General features: G+C 36.3%; 1 protein-coding gene across 3 annotated transcripts; it reads left to right on the forward strand.

Annotated features, from left to right (window-relative positions):
* The first annotated feature begins 34 nt into the window (after positions 1 to 34).
* Positions 35 to 6680, forward strand: EMB3108 (DEA(D/H)-box RNA helicase family protein). Of its 3 annotated transcripts, XR_016351684.1 has the most exons (10): positions 35 to 472; positions 1091 to 1375; positions 1541 to 1654; positions 1752 to 2197; positions 3408 to 3732; positions 4498 to 4650; positions 4917 to 4968; positions 5103 to 6050; positions 6170 to 6234; positions 6414 to 6679. XR_016351684.1 is itself a non-coding variant. In XM_089784648.1 (7 exons), exons 1-7 carry the CDS (start codon positions 137 to 139, stop codon positions 4983 to 4985), a joined length of 1728 nt encoding a protein of 575 aa, XP_089640774.1. In that variant the 5' UTR covers positions 35 to 136; the 3' UTR covers positions 4986 to 5088. The 3 variants fall into 3 exon arrangements, 1 of the variants encoding a protein (XP_089640774.1); XR_016351683.1 differs by having other exon boundaries at positions 5103 to 6234; positions 6414 to 6680; XM_089784648.1 differs by lacking the exons at positions 5103 to 6050; positions 6170 to 6234; positions 6414 to 6679 and having other exon boundaries at positions 4917 to 5088.
* The last annotated feature ends 11346 nt before the right edge of the window (positions 6681 to 18026 follow it).

The following is an 18026-nucleotide window of genomic DNA, read 5'->3' on the forward strand; positions in this document are numbered from 1 at the left end:
AGATCGGAAGACCGCAAAATAGCGCCATGTGGGGGTTTTTTATCTGCTTAAACCCTAAACCCTCATTGTGGCCCTTGAACCCAAACAGAGTTTCAAACCCCCAGAGAAGAAAACCTTAAGTCTGTTAACAGAGGCAATGATCATATGCCGCTCAGCTTCAATGCTCCATTTCTACAGCTCATCAGCCACCCCAAAACTCCTCCCTCATTTCAGGCGATGTTCTTTTCTCTCTACGTCTTCGCCATCTCCTCTTTCTTCGTCCCCTCCAATCCGTTTAATTTGGCTCAATCAGTCCAGCAGGCGCCGAACCAGGGCCTTCAGTAGCGCCGCTGTTGCTGTCGCTGTTCCGAAGAAAATTGGGACCGATACCTTCTTTGCTGAAGAGAGTGTTTCGTGGAAGTCTCTGGGGTTATCTCATCGGATCTCTCAAGCTCTCTCTAATGCCGGTTTCCACAGACCCTCTCTCGTTCAGGTGCTTTCCCTTTTTCTTTTGATGAATTCATTTACATTCGTAGTTTTATTTAAGCATCGTTTCTTTGTTACTTTTTCTACTTTTATTTTTTGGGTTCTGGAAGCAAAAATAATAAAAGAAAAAGTGCGTCTTGCATACAAAGCAAACAAGTAATAATGGCAAATTAGAATTTTCTTTTTGTTTTTTTGAAGAACAAAATGATGATCTTACTTCAATATAAAACAATTATTTTCGAATTGGTGTGGTGCTTTATTCATTTGTTAATGCTTAATCAATTATGATTATGTTGTCTGTTATTTACTTTTAATTTTTGGCAACTTTTTAGGAAGCAAAAAAGAAAAAAAAAACCTAGTGCCAAAAAGCAAAGAGCGAAATTAACAACCCATAGAACAAGAAATTTACCAATTTTCAACTATTCAAAAGATATCACCAAAAGCAACAAGCAAATGCATATATCAATTAGTACCCATTATTTTGAATTCAAGATGGATTTTTTTATTCGATTGAGGTAAATAGTTAGTTTATCAACTCTTGGAATTTTTTTTTATTCTTCCATCATGTGTGCTTGCGGTTAATGGGTTTTGATGTTCATTGAAAAGTTTTCCTTTTGCAATATAGGCTGCCTGTGTACCATCTATACTCTCTGGAAAAGATGTGGTAATTGCAGCAGAAACTGGTAGTGGTAAAACACATGGTTATCTAGTTCCCCTGATTGATAAGCTCTGCAGTGCTCGCCATGATGGGAATAATGATTCCAAGGCAGCATCTGCTCCTTCACATAGCTTTTCTATTGTTCTTTGCCCAAATGTATTGCTTTGCGATCAAGTGGTTCGAATGGCTAATGGTCTTTCTGGAGGTAATGGTGAACCACTTCTCAGAGTTGCAGCGGTCTGTGGTCGTCAGGTATTTTTATCAAATATATCTCTTTGGGATTGGTAGCATTCATGGTTTTCTATGTTATTGGATCTTGAAAGGGTGCTTTTGCATTTTGTCATGCATGAATATATTTGTATTGTTCCTTTTACATTGATAAAATCTGGTTGTCTTAAATAAGATCCTTGACTACAGGGTTGGCCAGTGAACAAACCAGATATTATTGTGTCAACCCCAGCTGCTCTTCTGAACAATATAGACCCCAAGGAAATTCATCGTTCGGATTTCATTCGTGGTATAAAATACGTGGTATGTTTTCTTATTCGTGACTTTATGTTCTTTTTGGTTATTGAGAAAACATGAGGCTTTTTTTATTTTATTTTAATTTTTGTACAATAATTGGCAGGTTTTTGATGAGGCAGATATGCTTCTCTCTGGGGGCTTTCATAATCATGTTATCCGTCTTATACACATGCTCCGTTTTGATGAAAAGCTTTTGTCTCGGATGAATAAATCTGGATCTGAGAACCCTGTAGAACTGAATTCCGATTCTCTGTCACACTTTAACTTTGAGAGTGAGGAAGACATACAAAACCAATCTTTCTCTGAAGCAGAGGAAATTTCTGAGGATGATGTTGATGCTGAGGACTTGAAGGAAGAAACTAAAACTTGGCCTGTCAAGAAAAAAGACTGGAGGAGAGTGAGAAAAAATTATGAACGCAGTAAGCAGTACATATTTGTTGCTGCTACCCTTCCAGTTAATGGAAAGAAAACTGCTGGTGCGGTGTTGAAAAAAATGTTTCCAGATGCCAACTGGGTTAGTGGAAACTACCTCCATTATCACAACCCTAGGTGCCAAATTCTTTCACTCTTTTCTTTACTTTTTCTTCTTTTTTTTTCAACCTCTCTTCCATGGATAAATGGTGATGCATTTAGTCATGGTCATTAGATTTGTTTAGAGGCCAAGGTGTATCTCTTGCAGATAATTTAATGTTTAAGCTTGTTGCTGTTCATGGCGATCCATTTTGTTCCAAAATCATCTATGCTCGTCATGACTAAGGAAAAAGCTTGGAGATTTAGGATATCCTGTTTATCATGCATAGAGATTTATGATATTTTAAGAACATTTAGTATATGTTCAGAACTCGTATATCTGTGATACTTCTTTTCAACTTAGATGGCTATACTGATGATCTTTTACAAATTTTCCTTGAATACAGTGCAGCTGTTTAAGGTCCAACCATACCATAGAAACCACTATAAACATTTAAAAGAAAACATTTATTTCCATTTCTCTGATCACGTATTAAAGGCTTCTTATGCTTGGATCTTGATTGCCAACAGGATGCATTTAATTGGCTTTGCACACAGGAAAAGCTGGTAATTCAAATAATTGACATATAGATGAAACAAACTCCTATTGTTGTATGTTTCCTTGATCTATTGTAGTCCTTAGAATTAGACATTTATAGCAATGTCCCAGTCAACTAGTATCCACCTGTTTCACCTGTTTGGTGCATGAAGATGACTAATTTTGAACCACTATAAAAATATAATTATTTATGTGGTATCTTGAAGAGTTAATTTGTGTGTCTTTTTACTTTTCTTATTTTGAGAGGGGAAGGAGAGGGAAGAAGGGGGGGGGGGAGGATTGGAGTTATAGAAATTTTGGGAAAGCTATGCTGAAGCAGGTAAGTTTTACAGAACTTATTTGTTTAGATGTGGTGTGCTTGCATTGTTTCTTATAATAAAGGTTCAGGACGTAACTTATTAATTTCAAAATGGGTCATATTGCTATATCTGTTGTGGGAAGAAAATACTGATCCAAAGAATCCTTGAAGGTCCAATATCTTGATGTTTTGATGTGTTGTAATAGTTAGCCTTACAGAATTCAACCTCTTCACAGTCGGTCTGTACTGTGGCATGAAATTCAGTTCCCATACACCTTTTGAGTTATCATGTATCTGCCCCATGTAACAGATCGCTATTTCAATCCCTTAAGTTGTGTCGTCTTTAGTGCCAACTTCTTTGTTGGTAATTTGTTTTTCTTTTTCAATTTCAGATTGAAGGAGAAATGGATTGAAGTCACAACTGATACACAGGTCGATGCACTAATAGAGGCTGTAAAGCAATTTAACTCAAAAGCATTGGATCATGGTGCTGTTGTCAGTCGAACCATGGTTTTTGGTAACACTGTTGAGGCTGTTCAAGCAGTGGCTAATATACTCCAGAGGGCTGGGATTGAGTGTTACTGTTACCATAAGGACCTCTCTTTGGAAGAGCGTGCTGAGACCTTAGATCATTTCCGAGAGAAAGGTGGAATTTTTGTGTGCACAGATGCTGCTGCTCGTGGTGTTGACATTCCAAATGTCTCGCATGTCATCCAGGTGCTTCATTTTTACTAAATCAATTTTATAGTGGGAAAAAGTTGCTAATGGTATATCAAGAATCTTGTAAAATGTGGGTGTTGCTATATGTAAATTCTGTAGCAATAATAATTAAAGTGCCCGGAGAATAGTAATTTCACTAAAGCTAGTAGCTAATAACTGATATAGATTTATAGGATAAAAGATTGATAAAAAAGATCACTTTTGTATATGTCTAGTAGATAATAACACCATTATTAAGTTTTGGTTTCTCAAAGCAGGTTCCTAGATGGATGATCTGGCTGCAGTCCTGAATTTGGCAACTCTGCCTTTTTCAAGTTTGTTCTCAATATACTGTTCTTTCCTGGTTAGACTTTCTGGAACAGACAATGCCAACAAAAATCTAAATGTAAATAGACATACAAATATGTCATATGAGCATCAGCTATCCAAAAATATAAATTTTGAAGCAGTCTGGTAAAATGGAAGATGATGAAGAAAGAAGCATTGTTAATTTCCTCATATTTCTGTGCAATCACCTCTGAGGAATGATATAGACCATTAGAAAAGTCATTCCAGTTGGAAGAGAAGTACACATAAATATTTGTAGAGAATAATCTGAGTCAAGTATCCATAGTCTTGAACTCTTAATGCATGATACATTGTAAACTATTTCTGTTTCTGTTTGTTGATCACTGAGCTCGGATATCATTACAAGTTTATGACTAGCAAATTATCTAAAATTATATAGGGGAGCTAATCATCTGAAGTATCGTGTTCTTTCAGGCAGACTTTGCCACTTCTGCTGTAGATTTCTTGCATAGGGTTGGTCGCACAGCACGGGCTGGTCAATTTGGAGTTGTTACAAGCCTCTACACTGAATCCAACCGGGATCTTGTTAATGCAATTCGTACAGCTGGGAAGCTGGGTCAGCCTGTGGTAATTCCAAAAGCTTGCAGTTTCCATTAGCTGAGTTGACAGTTTTACATTCCTTAATCCCAGATGAAGAAATAATATCCCTCCTCTGGCTCCCCCCCTCTAGCATTCTCTTTCGTTTCCTTGAATGAATGTGTAAGACAGTGATTCAGTGATTAGGAAGTCTTAGGACTTAAAATGTTGTTATACAAATAAATTACATGTGCTTGTGTATAGATTAGTGAGTTGTACTTTCTTGAGCAATGACAAATGTTTTTGGTTGGGTACAGGAAGCGGCCTTTAGCAGGAAAAGAAGTTTCCGAAACAAGCTTAAGAAGAGAGGTAGAGTTATTGTTTGAAAATACTTGCCAATAATTTAGTTGTCTTTTCTTTGGATATCTACTCGCCAAAATTTTCACTTTATATGTTACACATTAAATTTCAAAATGTTGATAATTTTGTCTTAGTTTTAACAGGTTCAAACAGTGCCAGGGATCAACTTGTGAATTGATGGTGTAAGAAACATGGTACATAAAGGAGAATAGATAGCCATTGATTTTTTAAATTATTCCACTTAGCTTGTAGCATTATCATCAACGTGAATTGTGGTCTCCTTAAGTAGTATTAGATATTGTAGTAAATGCATGCAATATCTGAAAGATCTGTCCTACCACCTTCCCCATTTCTCTGTTCACACACACACAAGCCAAAAAAAAAAAAGAAAAAAGAAAAAGAAAAGACTGATTGCATTCTCTGTTTCCATAAAGTTAACCCCTCTATCTGGCCGTCAATTTTTATTAGGACTAGTTTATCTTGTGCTGCATTTGCGTGTAGCGTATCGGATGGAATGGATAAGATAAATATTGTCCAATTCTAAGTTCGATGTTGTTTCTGAAAGGAAATAGGATCACTGACTATGTCTCTGAATTCATCCGGTGTAAAATGGATACAGCCGTTCTCTAAGATTTCTATCCACCAAACATGGCCTTATACCTTAGAGGACACATAGAATATGTTTTTGAGTTGTCACTGTTCATTCGGTGATGGAAAGAGAATTCCCCTGTTTTGATATTGCATTGGAATGTATTAAAGCCCCAAATGTCGTCTGGGCTTAGTTGGCTTGTAATTGTGCATGCCGACACATTAAGACGTTAAAAGCCACTTACACTTGGAACATTCCTCGCAACCGACGGTTTGCAAAGAAGTGTGTTGGAATGGATTGGAGAGTGAGTTATGGAAGTTTCTTTTCTGTATGCGAGTCCAAGCATTGAAAGATATGTCGATTAAGATTCTAACTTTGCGCGTGGGAGTTTATTCTAGAACGATGGTGAGCTCTCTTGAATCGTGACCATCAAACCTGACACAGCCAACCACAAGCGTTGATATTCTCGCTGAGATGGAGACTAAAAGGAGCATAATAACTGGTAACGTGGAGGCTAATGAGGCAGAACTATTTATTGATTATTCAAAAAGGAAATGCAATTTCGATATTAATATTTACGATGGAAATTGCAAATTTAAATAATTATTTTGCAAATATCAGTTGGGAGAGACAACCCAGCCATGAAACCACCAAGGAGGAGGAAAGGCATGGCAAGACTGGATCTGGTAATCATAACATCCTACTTAGTAAAGTTTTATTATTTCCTTTTTAACAAAATCTATGACATTGCTTTTATCATTTAATAATCCTCCATGGGCCATAGCATAGACAAAAATAGGAGCAGATGTTGTTTGATTGAGACGATAGCCATGTCATCCATTTCACTCTTCTTGTTGTGAGACAGGATTTCAACAGATACCAAGTGTTGTGATGGTACGAATGTTTAAGTCGACGAGAGCACAAGGCCGTTTGTCTCCAACACTACCTTCCTTGTGAATGTAAGCGGCTCTCCCTCGACAGCCTAAGTTTGTGGGGCACTACTTCGTCGGCAGCCTGCCCATTCCCTTTCCCCACCGCCACTTTGCTTTGCATGTGCCAATATCTAACTATAATTAATAAGACAAAAGGAAATGACTATTCACACTCAACTATCTCACCAAGTTTCTACACAACCACAAATATTCGACCCCACTAGCTTCAGAAAATGTTTTACATGAACTTTCAATGGGGTGTTTTAAAACTTTTGTTTATATTATAATTTTGTTAATTATATATCTTTAAATTTAGTTTATATTACCTAGACCAATCTTAGTATAAGACCCAATCATGTGTTGAGATTTTAAATATAATGCTTAAAAAAAACTATGAATTATTCAGAAAAATTTAAATAAACTTTTTTTATTACACTAAATCAAATATTTTTATTTTTATTTTGAATCAAAGAAATTGTTATAATGGATGATTAATTGTTACTAATGAAAGTACTACTTATCATTCTATCTTATATGACACTGATATGATATATTGATATATTATAATAAATGATGATATGATATATTAATTTGATATTTTTAATCTTTATGTAAATATCTTATAAATATAAAATGATAAGTGACATTTTGATTAATAGTAATTAATCAAATATTAATCATAAAAATTTATTTAATATAAAATAAAAATATAAAAATTTAATTAAATATAATAAAAAGATAACATATTTAAATTTTTTAAAATAATTAAAAACTTTTTCACAGTACTGTCTCATTTTATTAAATTTGTAAACGTAAGGATAGAATTAAAGAAAACAAAATTTGCGTGTTAGTGATTGTGGTGACGCCACATGATTACGTTTTAGAATTGCGTCATAGGCGGAGTAGTTGATGATGATTGGGAAGAAAGACCATAATTAAATTAATTTATTAGTTATCCATGCATTTGTACTTGCATTTGCATTTATCTTACGCCTCGCCTTGCATTCACAGCCCATCAACTGGATATTGTTTCACGTTTCTGAAAAAGAAGGGCCTCTAAGTTTCATGGAGTAAATTGCAAATGACAACAACTCAAGAGAGATGCAGTCTAACTGGAAAATCTTTGATTTACATACAGATTTTAACTTGAAATTCTCTTGATATTAATTATTATAAAAATATAATTTTAAAACATTTATAAACATTAACAATATATATAGAATAAAATCATTGCATACTGATATATATATATATATATATATTCGAGGAAATTATGAGAAATGACATTCTTAATAAAATCATTTAAAAAATGACCTTCATTATAATTTTAATTGTTTTTAAACAATTTTTGATAGGACTTCACAAGAATTTCCTTTAAACCATTTAATCCAAATTAAGTAGTTCCAATTTCTTTCTCCTCTCCCACCATTCAGATAAAAATTTCAAAATTAAATTTCGATTTAGCTATCCTTCCGTCTAGATCTCCAACGCCATCGAGGTATATATCTCACCGTCTAGCTCTCCCACACCATCGAGGTCTATATCGTCATCCAACTTTCTCACGATCTCAAAGTGCAAAGATAAATTCAAGGTATTTGTTATGGGTTCTTGGGTTTATTTTTTTATATTTATAGAACACAAAAGTTTATGGGTAAATTATATCAATTTGGAAACTTAAATCTAACTAGGAATCTCAAAATCATTTAGTTTATAGGCGATGTGTGAATATTTGTTAAGCATTGCGTCACCTGTTTATTTGGAAAATGGGGTATGTGACTAGATATTAGAAATTGTAACCTATTTATTTGGCATTAAATGACTGAATATTATGTGACTGAATATTTGTTGAGCATTGCATGACTTGTTTGTAGGCATTACGTGATTGAATATTATGTGACTGAAATTTGTTGAGCATTGCGTGACTTTATCTACCTAATGCTGAAAGTGATTATCTACTGATTCAGCCCCCTTAATAACAAAGTTTGTAAAATTAAAAGAGAATTAGAAATACGTAATAACAAATTTTGTAAAATTAGAAGAAAATAGGAAATGCTTAACAACCAATTCAGCCCCCTTAATTGCACTTATATTGACATTCAAAAAAAAAATTGCACTTATATCATGTGCAAAAAACAAAGAGTCAACATTCATGCCTATAAATAAAAAGAACCATTAACCATTTTAACAAAATAAATCTAAAGCAAAATCTCAAAATGACATCCAAATGTTCAATAGTCGATCGCGAGAAAGGGGTGGCTGCTGAAGAGGCTACCCTTGAAATGCATGCTCTGATGGACCAACTCAAGAACATGGAGACGGAGATGCGCACCTTGATGGATAACTTGCTGGTCAAGACTGAAGTCGTGGAGACAGAAATCCTAGGCAATAACAAGATTCTGGTTGAAATTTATGAATTAGTAGATGAAATTAGGAAGAACTGACTACAGTTCATTTTTTTTGTATCATCTCTTTTTATTTCGGCCAATGATTAAAACAAAAACTTTCATTAATCATGTTTTCCTGGTTTATTTTATATTATGCTGAATAACTTGGTTACTTACCTTACTTTCTTTATGTTCTATTTATATAAGAGAAGGAAATGTGAGTGGATGTTAGGCATTGCATGACTTATTATTAGGTATTGCGAGATTGGGTTAGAAGCACTGCATAAATTGTACAATGCATATCTTCTGTTGAAACATTGCATGAGTCGTTTGTATGTATATAGTGACTTGTTGTTATGTATTGCGTGACGTTGGGGCAGTATGTGACTAGTTATGTTGGCATAACATGAGTGGATATTAGGCATCGGGTGACTTATTATTAGGTATTGCGAGACTAGAGGTGTGTGACTTGTGCAATTCATCTTTTATTTTGAAGCTTTTGTTCCCTAGTTTGTAAGCATTGTGTGACTTATTGTTATGTATTGTGTGACATTGGGCTGTTACGTAATTGGTTATGTTGGCATAATGTGAGTAGATATTACGCATTGAGTGACTTATTCTTAGGTATTGCAAGATTGGAGGTGCGTGACTTATGTAATTCATCTATTTGTTTTGAGGCTTTTGTTCATTAGTTTGTAAACACTGTGTGATTGGTTTTTATATATTGCATGGCCTGTTGTTATGTTTTGCATGAGATTAGGCTGTTACGTGACTGGTTATGTTGGTATAATGTGAGTGGATATTACGCATTGAGTGACTTATTATTAGGTATTGCGAGACTGGTAGTGCATGACCTGTGCAATTCATCTATTATTTTGAGGCTTTTGTTATCTAGTTTATATGCATTGTGTGACTTGTTTTTATGTATTGAGTGACCTGTGATTATGTTTGCGTGACATTGGGCTGTTATGTGACTGGTTATGTTGGCATAATGTGAATGGATATTACATATTGAATGACTTATTATTAGGTATTACGAGACTGGTGGTGCATGACTTGTGCAATTCAACTCTTGTTTTGAGGCTTTTGTTCACTAGTTTTTAGGCATTTCATGAATGTGTATTAAAAATTGCGACACTTATTTTTTGTTAATTTCAGCAGCCTGTGAAATATGACTTAGGCATTGCATAAGTGGTTTTTATGCATTAAGGGACAATTTTTGACAAATTGACTGATTGTGACACTTATTTTCTATTAAATTTCAATGGTCTGCCAAATGTGAAGCTTATGATTAGATACGGTGGTCATTGGGTCGATGATAGTTACAAGGGTGGTTAGACATGAGTGAGGGGTGTTAGGAGTGAGTTGCCATTTTCGGGCCTAGTGAAGTTGGTTGAAGAAGTTGTTGGGGTCAACTTACATAATAATGAAATCGAGCTACATGCATTGCTCAGTCACACCGTAGGGGTTTCTCACGCAATTATCGGGGATGACGAAGATGTAACAAGTATTTTGCGAAATGAGAGAGCAGTTGTTGTGTTTGTGACAGTTAAGGCATGAAATGCAAACAATATTCCACATGAACATGGTATCGAACATAATAATCACCTACAACAGATTCTTAATTATTCTTACATACCACACCATGCATTTCCTAACAAACAACCATGGCAATCACGTTTAATGTGTCCTCATAAGTTTGAGTAGCCCGGCACACACATGAGGTGTCTGCAAATGATGTCTGCACAATTCCGATCGGAATGTCCATCGAACAAAATACTTGGTACTTTGCAACAAATGCAACTATTGTGCAAAAATGCAATGGGTCCATTGTCATTCACAGACGACACTGTGATGGTTGTGAGTGATGAGGATGCATCTGATCAGATTGAAGATGATGTTAAAGAGGATGACACGGTGGTTTGAAATAATGAGTTGCAAGATGACTGTGAAGATGATTATGTTTCTAGACATGATGACAGTTCAAAGGATGACAAGGGTGAGCACACCGACATTCGGGATTGCAATAATGCAAATGGCAGTACAGGACATGTCACAACAGTTGTGTTAAAAGAGGTTCAGGTTGACACCCATGCCACAATTGTTGAATTAGAAGATGTTGAGGGTGACGACCCTATTTATGACAATGACATCGCAGTTGAGAACGACATTCATTCGCCTGATGACAGTGATAAAGAAAGGGTAAATATAGAGGTATCTCGTCAATGGATTATTCACGAGGTAGATATGATATCCTTCAAAATAGTTACGAGTGAGGAATCCAGATCAATGGACGACCACTTATATTGCAAAAAAGTATTTCCATCAAAGGCCAAATTGAAATCAGCTTTAAGCATGTTGGCATTAAAAGAGCATTGTGAGGTTAGAGTTAAAAAGTCATGTCACGCTTGTTTTGAGGTTGGTTGTTAGAAGAAGGCATGCAAGTTTGCTTTGCATGCAATGAAGTTGCCTGAGGGAGAATGTTCGTAACTTCGGATGATGCAGAAAGTACACACGTGTATTGTTGATGGTTTGTAATGTGGGTACCAAATTACGAGCACGAGGTTAATTGGTGAGCTTATCTCCACTAGGCTACAAGGAAATTATGTAACCCCAATGAGACCTAAGAAAATAATGGAAGAGATGAATCACAAGTGGGGATTGCAATACCTATATGGTGAGGCATGGCAAGCGAAGGAGTATACAGAGAGTCTTATGTTCGATCCCCTAGAAAAGTTATTCCAACTCCTTCCCTCATATTTCCATATGTTGGAACGTGAAAATCTTGGTACTATCATGAGTGTCATTACGGATTGGGAATAATGATTCAAATATTGTTTCTGGGCATTCGACTTATGTATCTGGGGGTTCAGTGTTGTAATACAGCCTGTAGTTGCTATGGATGCCACACATCTGAAAGGCAGATTCAAGGGTATTTTGTTTGTTGCAGTATATAAAGATGTGCATGAGTAAATATATCCAATTTCATCTAGCATTGGTGACGTGAAGGACGAAGAGTCTTGGTTGTGGTTTTTTAACCAATTACGTCGTGCAATTGGTTGTCTTGAAAATGCAATGTTCATATTTGATCAGCATTTTGGCATTAAAAATGTAGTTGAGAAAGTGTACAAGAACGCATATCACTGTCTATGAAATTACCACTTAAGGAAAAACATCAAAAACATGTTCAAGCGTGAAGATGTTACTGCAATATTCACCTTGGCTGCCAACTACTATAAGCTTGTTGATTTTAATAGACATATGAATTAGCTGAAATAGCTTTGCAAACTTGCTTATGACTGTCTTATGAGATTAAGCCCTGAGAGATGGGCACGTGCACGCTCACCAGTAAGGCGATACAAGCTAATGACATCCAACATTGAGGACTGTATTAACTCCTGCTTGAGGCATGCAAGGAAAATACTAATAATCGTATTGATTGAGTGCATCAGAGGCATGTTCCAACATTGGTTCCATGACAGGCACAATGAGGCATTCAATTTAAGCATGCCCCTTAGCCCTTGTGCTATTGATCTGTTGAACACACAGTTCAATGAAGCATGTAACTTTTCCATACAACCAATTGATAGGGTGGAGTTTCAAGTTATAAGCGGGACTAAAGACGTAGTTGTCAACCTGTCCATGAAAACGTGTTCATGCTGTGAGTTCCAGACTGATCTACTCTCCTGCACACATGCCATGGCTACAATAAGGTATGAATAATCATGTTTCCTTATTTTGTGCATGATGAATTTAATATTTACATTGTTCGCTAACTGTGATTTCATTGCCTTGGCAGTTAGTGCAAACGTGGAGCCATTGAATTCTACTCAGACTATTACAAGACTTGGTCTTGGGTGGAGGGATATGCGGTTCCCATTCACTCGGTTGAGTATCCCAATAAGTGAGACATCCCCCATGTCGTTCAACAAATTGTCATTTTGCCACCAACTTGGCGAGGTCAAGCAGGAAAATCTAAGAGGAAAAGGATTCCATCAGTTGGGGAAGGTAGTTGACGATGTAGATGTTCACAATACAAGAGCTATGATCATAATAGATAAAATTGTCAGACTCCGTTTGAAGGTCCATTAAGAAACAGGGAAACATCATCTACTCAATCGACGGCTCAAAGACGACGACGAGCCAAGGCATGTTCAATTTGCAAACAACTTGGGCACACATGAAACTGCTATCCAATGAGGACTACAAATTCTGAGAATGTTATAGGTGGTGTACCTAAAGATAGTGGCCCTTCAGACGCAATTGTTAAGGATTGTTTCTAATTGGTTATTGACATTTGCATTGAATAATACTATTTGAACTTGAGTTTGACAGAGTCTGGAGATTATATTCGCATTTTTGACAATAGCCAGCAATAATATATATGTCTCTTAAGATGATATATGCCATTGACATTTCCATATAAACTAGTAACGTGATCCCATAATAAGTGGTAACGCCACTCCATGTATGCTACTCACGCGTCTCAATATCAACTAATCATACGATTCCATAATAACTAGTCACGCGACTCCATATTTACTACTCATGCGATTTTATAATAAATACTCACGTGATTCTATAATAACTAGTAACGCCATTCCATATACTACACATGCGACTCCATATTTATTACTAATGCGATTCCATATTTACTAGTCACGCGATTCCAATTTGTTTACTCACGCGATTCCATATTAACTAGTCATGTGATTCAAAATTCAGTAGTAGCATAATTTCATATCAAATACTTGTGCAAATCAATGTCAATTGGTGATGCAATTCCATATCAACCATTTGCGCAATTCAATATTAAATGGTTACAACCCTATGTCACGCAGTGCAATTCAACAAGGCATATAAGCTATAAAGTAAAAGGGGTTGGCATATGCAAACTCATGAATGCTGGCATGTAAATTGCGTAAAATGCTAATAAAATTGAAGATATGAATAAGGAAAAATAATGTTGTTGTTATTAGACTTGTATACTTATTACATCAATGAATATAGAACTGTTCTTATTACTCTTTTTTCTTTTTTGTTAAATAATACAAAAAAAAATGTAAATGATACAACAAATAATAATATGGACATGATACAAAATAATGTCATTTACATATTGAAAAGAAAAAGAATAAACAAATTACAAAATTTAACAAGAGATGCTATTTGCGAAAATCTCAATGGCAAACTTCTTTTGAAGCCTGTCTATGGCATTTGCCTTCAGTATGTGATCCTCCAAACCGATCAATCACTACAACGAGGCGATAACCCAATCTCCACAACTATGCGAATCTTGCTATTTTAGGGTTTTTGCATTTAACTTATACCTCATCTGCGTCAAAGGTCACTTTTGACGACACGAGCTATCAAAGTACTTGACCTGGTGGCATATAATGGGAAACAATGTTGTTAATGGACTCATCTACTTATCACATAAGCCGAACTTCAGTGCACTATCACCCAGTGGTTGTCCAACAACTCAGCTGGCATCTCCAGTCATCAAAAAATTTAAGGGCTCTTCTGTCCTTCAATGCTTAGAATGTTAACCCTGTTTATTTATAATACCCACATCAAAAGGTCTATGAAATAAAAACCCTAGAACCGTTAACCTTAATATCATGTACTGTTATCATTTTACCTAGTTTACTCATTTTTCATGAAGGACTCATATCTATCCTTCAAATCATCTTTCGCTTTGCGCTAGACTAACAGTGGGTTAACGTATAGGCTTCGAACGTATTTGCTGGCTAAGCTCACATGTGCATCTTCAGCCTAAGGTCGAGGTGGAGCCTCAGGAGAATGTGTGATCTTACTATGTAGGGGGGCCTCTCCTGGAGTTGGGATAGGAGCAACATGCAGGAAACTTGTAGTTCCACTACTCACAGGATGAGGTGCTTCTTCGACATGAGATTGGGGTGGAGCCTCAAGAGAAGGTGTGCGCCGACAATGCTAGGGGGCCTCTAGTGGAGATAGGATAGGAGTAGGGTGTGGGGAAGTTGTAGTTGGAGTACTTACAGAATGATGTTCGATCAACGTAGTGGGAGGTGAGCTTTAAGCTTATGCAATTGACTAATTTATGCCACCTGCATCATCAAGATCAACCCCAGTATTGCTGCCTTCTTTGTCGCATGCTCCATCTTCTTTACCCATCGATCGACCTTAAATGGTTGAAAAAGTCAAACACATTAGAACAATATATACATCGTACATGTTATAACTCACGTAATGAAACTCATACCTTATAACGGTCAATCAGTTGACTGACAATCCGATCCTTTAGCTTTTATAGTGATTGCTGGATATGCAGATGGAGTGACTATATCTACATCTTCATTGCCCACTGGATCTCCAACTGCATTCCATTCATATGCATATGCATGTGCATGTCTTGATCAACATCTTTCTGCAACGACTGCATCTGCATTTGCTTGTCCATTTACATATCTCTCTGTAATGATTATAGGTCTTTCTTCCATTGTCTCCTCATCTGTTGCAGCTCTCACTTAATGCTCATAGTCATTTCAGGACGCAGCGATGAGTTGCATGCCTGAGCATGAGGGGCAATAGTAAAAGCAGGAAGAGGAATAGCGTGAGGAGTCACAACAATTGTAACAAGAGTAGCAACATGAGGAGCAGCATAAGAAGTAACATGAAGAGTTGTAAGAGGAGAATCAGGCACTTAAATTCGAAACCTATTAACGGGTCAAGTATGTTTATATGGTCCATAACTCCTCAGTTCTCATCAACATGCCGTACATCTTCTCAGAAGTAATTTTGTCGAAAGCATTCATCTCCAGTTCAACTTTCCAGCAAGTTTGTAATGGTAGGAGCATTTTGGACTGGTTATTATTCACATAAAAATAGTTCACATATTGAGTAGTGAGAAAAAGTTTAATAAAATAAAAAAATATGCTTTCTTTACTCACTTTGCCTTTTCTCTCCAAACTTGCAATATTGGCGTGGAAGCCTACAGGCCTCTCGTCACATGCCCATTTCAGCATTTTTGGGCAAACCTATCCACACTGACGCTACCTTCCAAACAAGCTTCAAATTACAGGAATTGCTTCCAATGCCCAAAATTGCACATCAATTGTGAAACGTTTTTTACTTACCTCATAAAAAAAGAATAATGATAAACATTAGGGTATGGCACACTACTTGAAACGCCCATATAAATCCATAGAGGTGGTAACGTTTCTTCTCTGCTACTCCCACCGATGGAGGTTCGAAACCTTTCATCAAGCAATCAACGGTCATACTCTAAATGTATGTGCCCCATGGAAATGCATTCCAGTCGTCGATGTTCTCAACTAGTGACACAACCATGGAATCACTGATCGTTTGTAGTCTTGACCGAATAAAACGTTGCTCATGATCAAGATTAGGGCCATCTTGGTGCATCTTCCTCTTGCTGAAATTGCCCTTCCTTAAACGTCTCTAAAACTTGTTGTATTTTCACCTCGTTCCCCTGTCTCTAATATCGCAAATGAATTCCTTTAGGGACGACCTTGAAAGGATTGACAATAAGGGTTAGTAGGGCACGAAACTTCAGTCTTGTCACCAAGTAAAACTCCCTCTTCAAAAATTTGGCCTTTGTTCTTCTTATGGAAAACCATTACTTACCCTCGATGGCATCAAGCTCATTGATTCTGTGCAACATTAAGTTATGCATGACACTGGCGTAGAATAATCTCTTTCTGATTCGACATCCATCATACGCCCAAAGCATGTTCTCTTCAAGGTTTCCCACTCATTTACTTTGCATAGCTTCTCACGTATCACATGCAGATACAATCACTTACAGTGGATGTTAATGCTAGTGTTAAACCCCCACCAGTGCCTTGACACACAAAGCAAAAATTTCACACTATCTTGCTCTGTTCTTATGTTGGACATCTGCAATATAAAATAGATAACTTTCCCATGTTAGTCATGCTAATACCCTCATTTTAGATTAACAAAAAGACAAGAAGAATTTTTGAGAAATAGCCCTCCTCGGAAGCTCACTCCAAAAATAACCCTTTCAATAATTTCAACTGTTTTTAGACAACCTTTACACAGAATAATTAATGCAAGTGTCGACCATGGATTATTAAATAAATCAACATATACATAATAAAGCACTACAGTTGACCTAAAATAATACAGACCTATCAATCAGTCACGCAATGTTAAACCCTTATGCAATCACGTAGAGCCTAAGTAATGCCATGCCTTATTCCAATCACGCTGTCATGCAATGATTTATCAAAGGTAACACAATGACCTATCAACTAGTAAAAAAATTTTAATCTTTAATGTAATCATGCACACCCCAACCCCCATGCCTACATCTAGTCATGCTGTCACGCAATGACCTATCAATATGTCACGCTATCACATATCAAACACTCACTTAATGTTAAACCCTAATGCAGTCATGCACACCCTCAGTGATCCCATGCCAAAATCCAGTCATGCATAAGGTGCCAACCATATAAGCAAGCCCTCAGTCACGCAATATCTAAACCCTCAAACCAATTCCTATCAAAAGGTCATAATGCGTACATATCAACAAGTCATGCATGCTCGGTCACCTTTCGACCCCAACAATACCAACAATACCACTTTCATGTTTACATTCAACAATTCTAAACAACAAGAATATCAATATGAACAAGCAATATGTATAGGTTTATGCTCAAAAACCTCAACCCTAAAGATGAAGAATAACCATTTCTCCACATGGTTCAAAATATAATAAAAAAAATATACCTTTCTCCACGTAATGTGAACTTTCTCTCACTGTTCAATATGTGAACTACCTTTATGTGAATAATAACCAGTCCAAAATGCTCTTACCACTGCAAAAATGCTCAAAAGTTGAACTGGTGAGAAATGCTTTCAACAAAATTGCTTTCGAGGAGATGTAGGTCTGTCAATGGGAACTAAGTAGTTATGGACCATATAAATATACTTGACTCGTTAATAGGTTTCGAGTTAAGGAGCGGAATCAACGAATGGGCCGGTTTCACTAAGGACAATTTTGTGCAAATTTTATTTCTCTTGATTAGAAACAGTTAAAATTATAAGAATGGTTATTTCTGAAACGCCTTATGCATGGAGCCCATTTAAAAAAAAAACCTTTATATATTCAGTTCCTTTGATTAATTAAAAAGC

The sequence above is a fragment of the Theobroma umbraticum genome, unplaced genomic scaffold (assembly GCF_002168275.2).
Source record: "Theobroma umbraticum cultivar Fairchild unplaced genomic scaffold, ASM216827v3 scaffold_20.0, whole genome shotgun sequence".
NCBI lineage: Eukaryota > Viridiplantae > Streptophyta > Magnoliopsida > Malvales > Malvaceae > Theobroma > Theobroma umbraticum.

What these genes read in the sequence shown, in the direction of transcription:
- EMB3108 (XM_089784648.1), top strand. Translation starts at nt 137, where the DNA reads ATGATCATATGCCGCTCAGCTTCAATGCTCCATTTCTACAGCTCATCA. An exon ending in ACAGACCCTCTCTCGTTCAG is followed by an intron (nt 473 to 1,090) that starts GTGCTTTCCCTT and finishes TTTGCAATATAG; the next exon opens with GCTGCCTGTGTACCATCTAT. An exon ending in GGAAGCTGGGTCAGCCTGTG is followed by an intron (nt 4,651 to 4,916) that starts GTAATTCCAAAA and finishes GGTTGGGTACAG; the next exon opens with GAAGCGGCCTTTAGCAGGAA.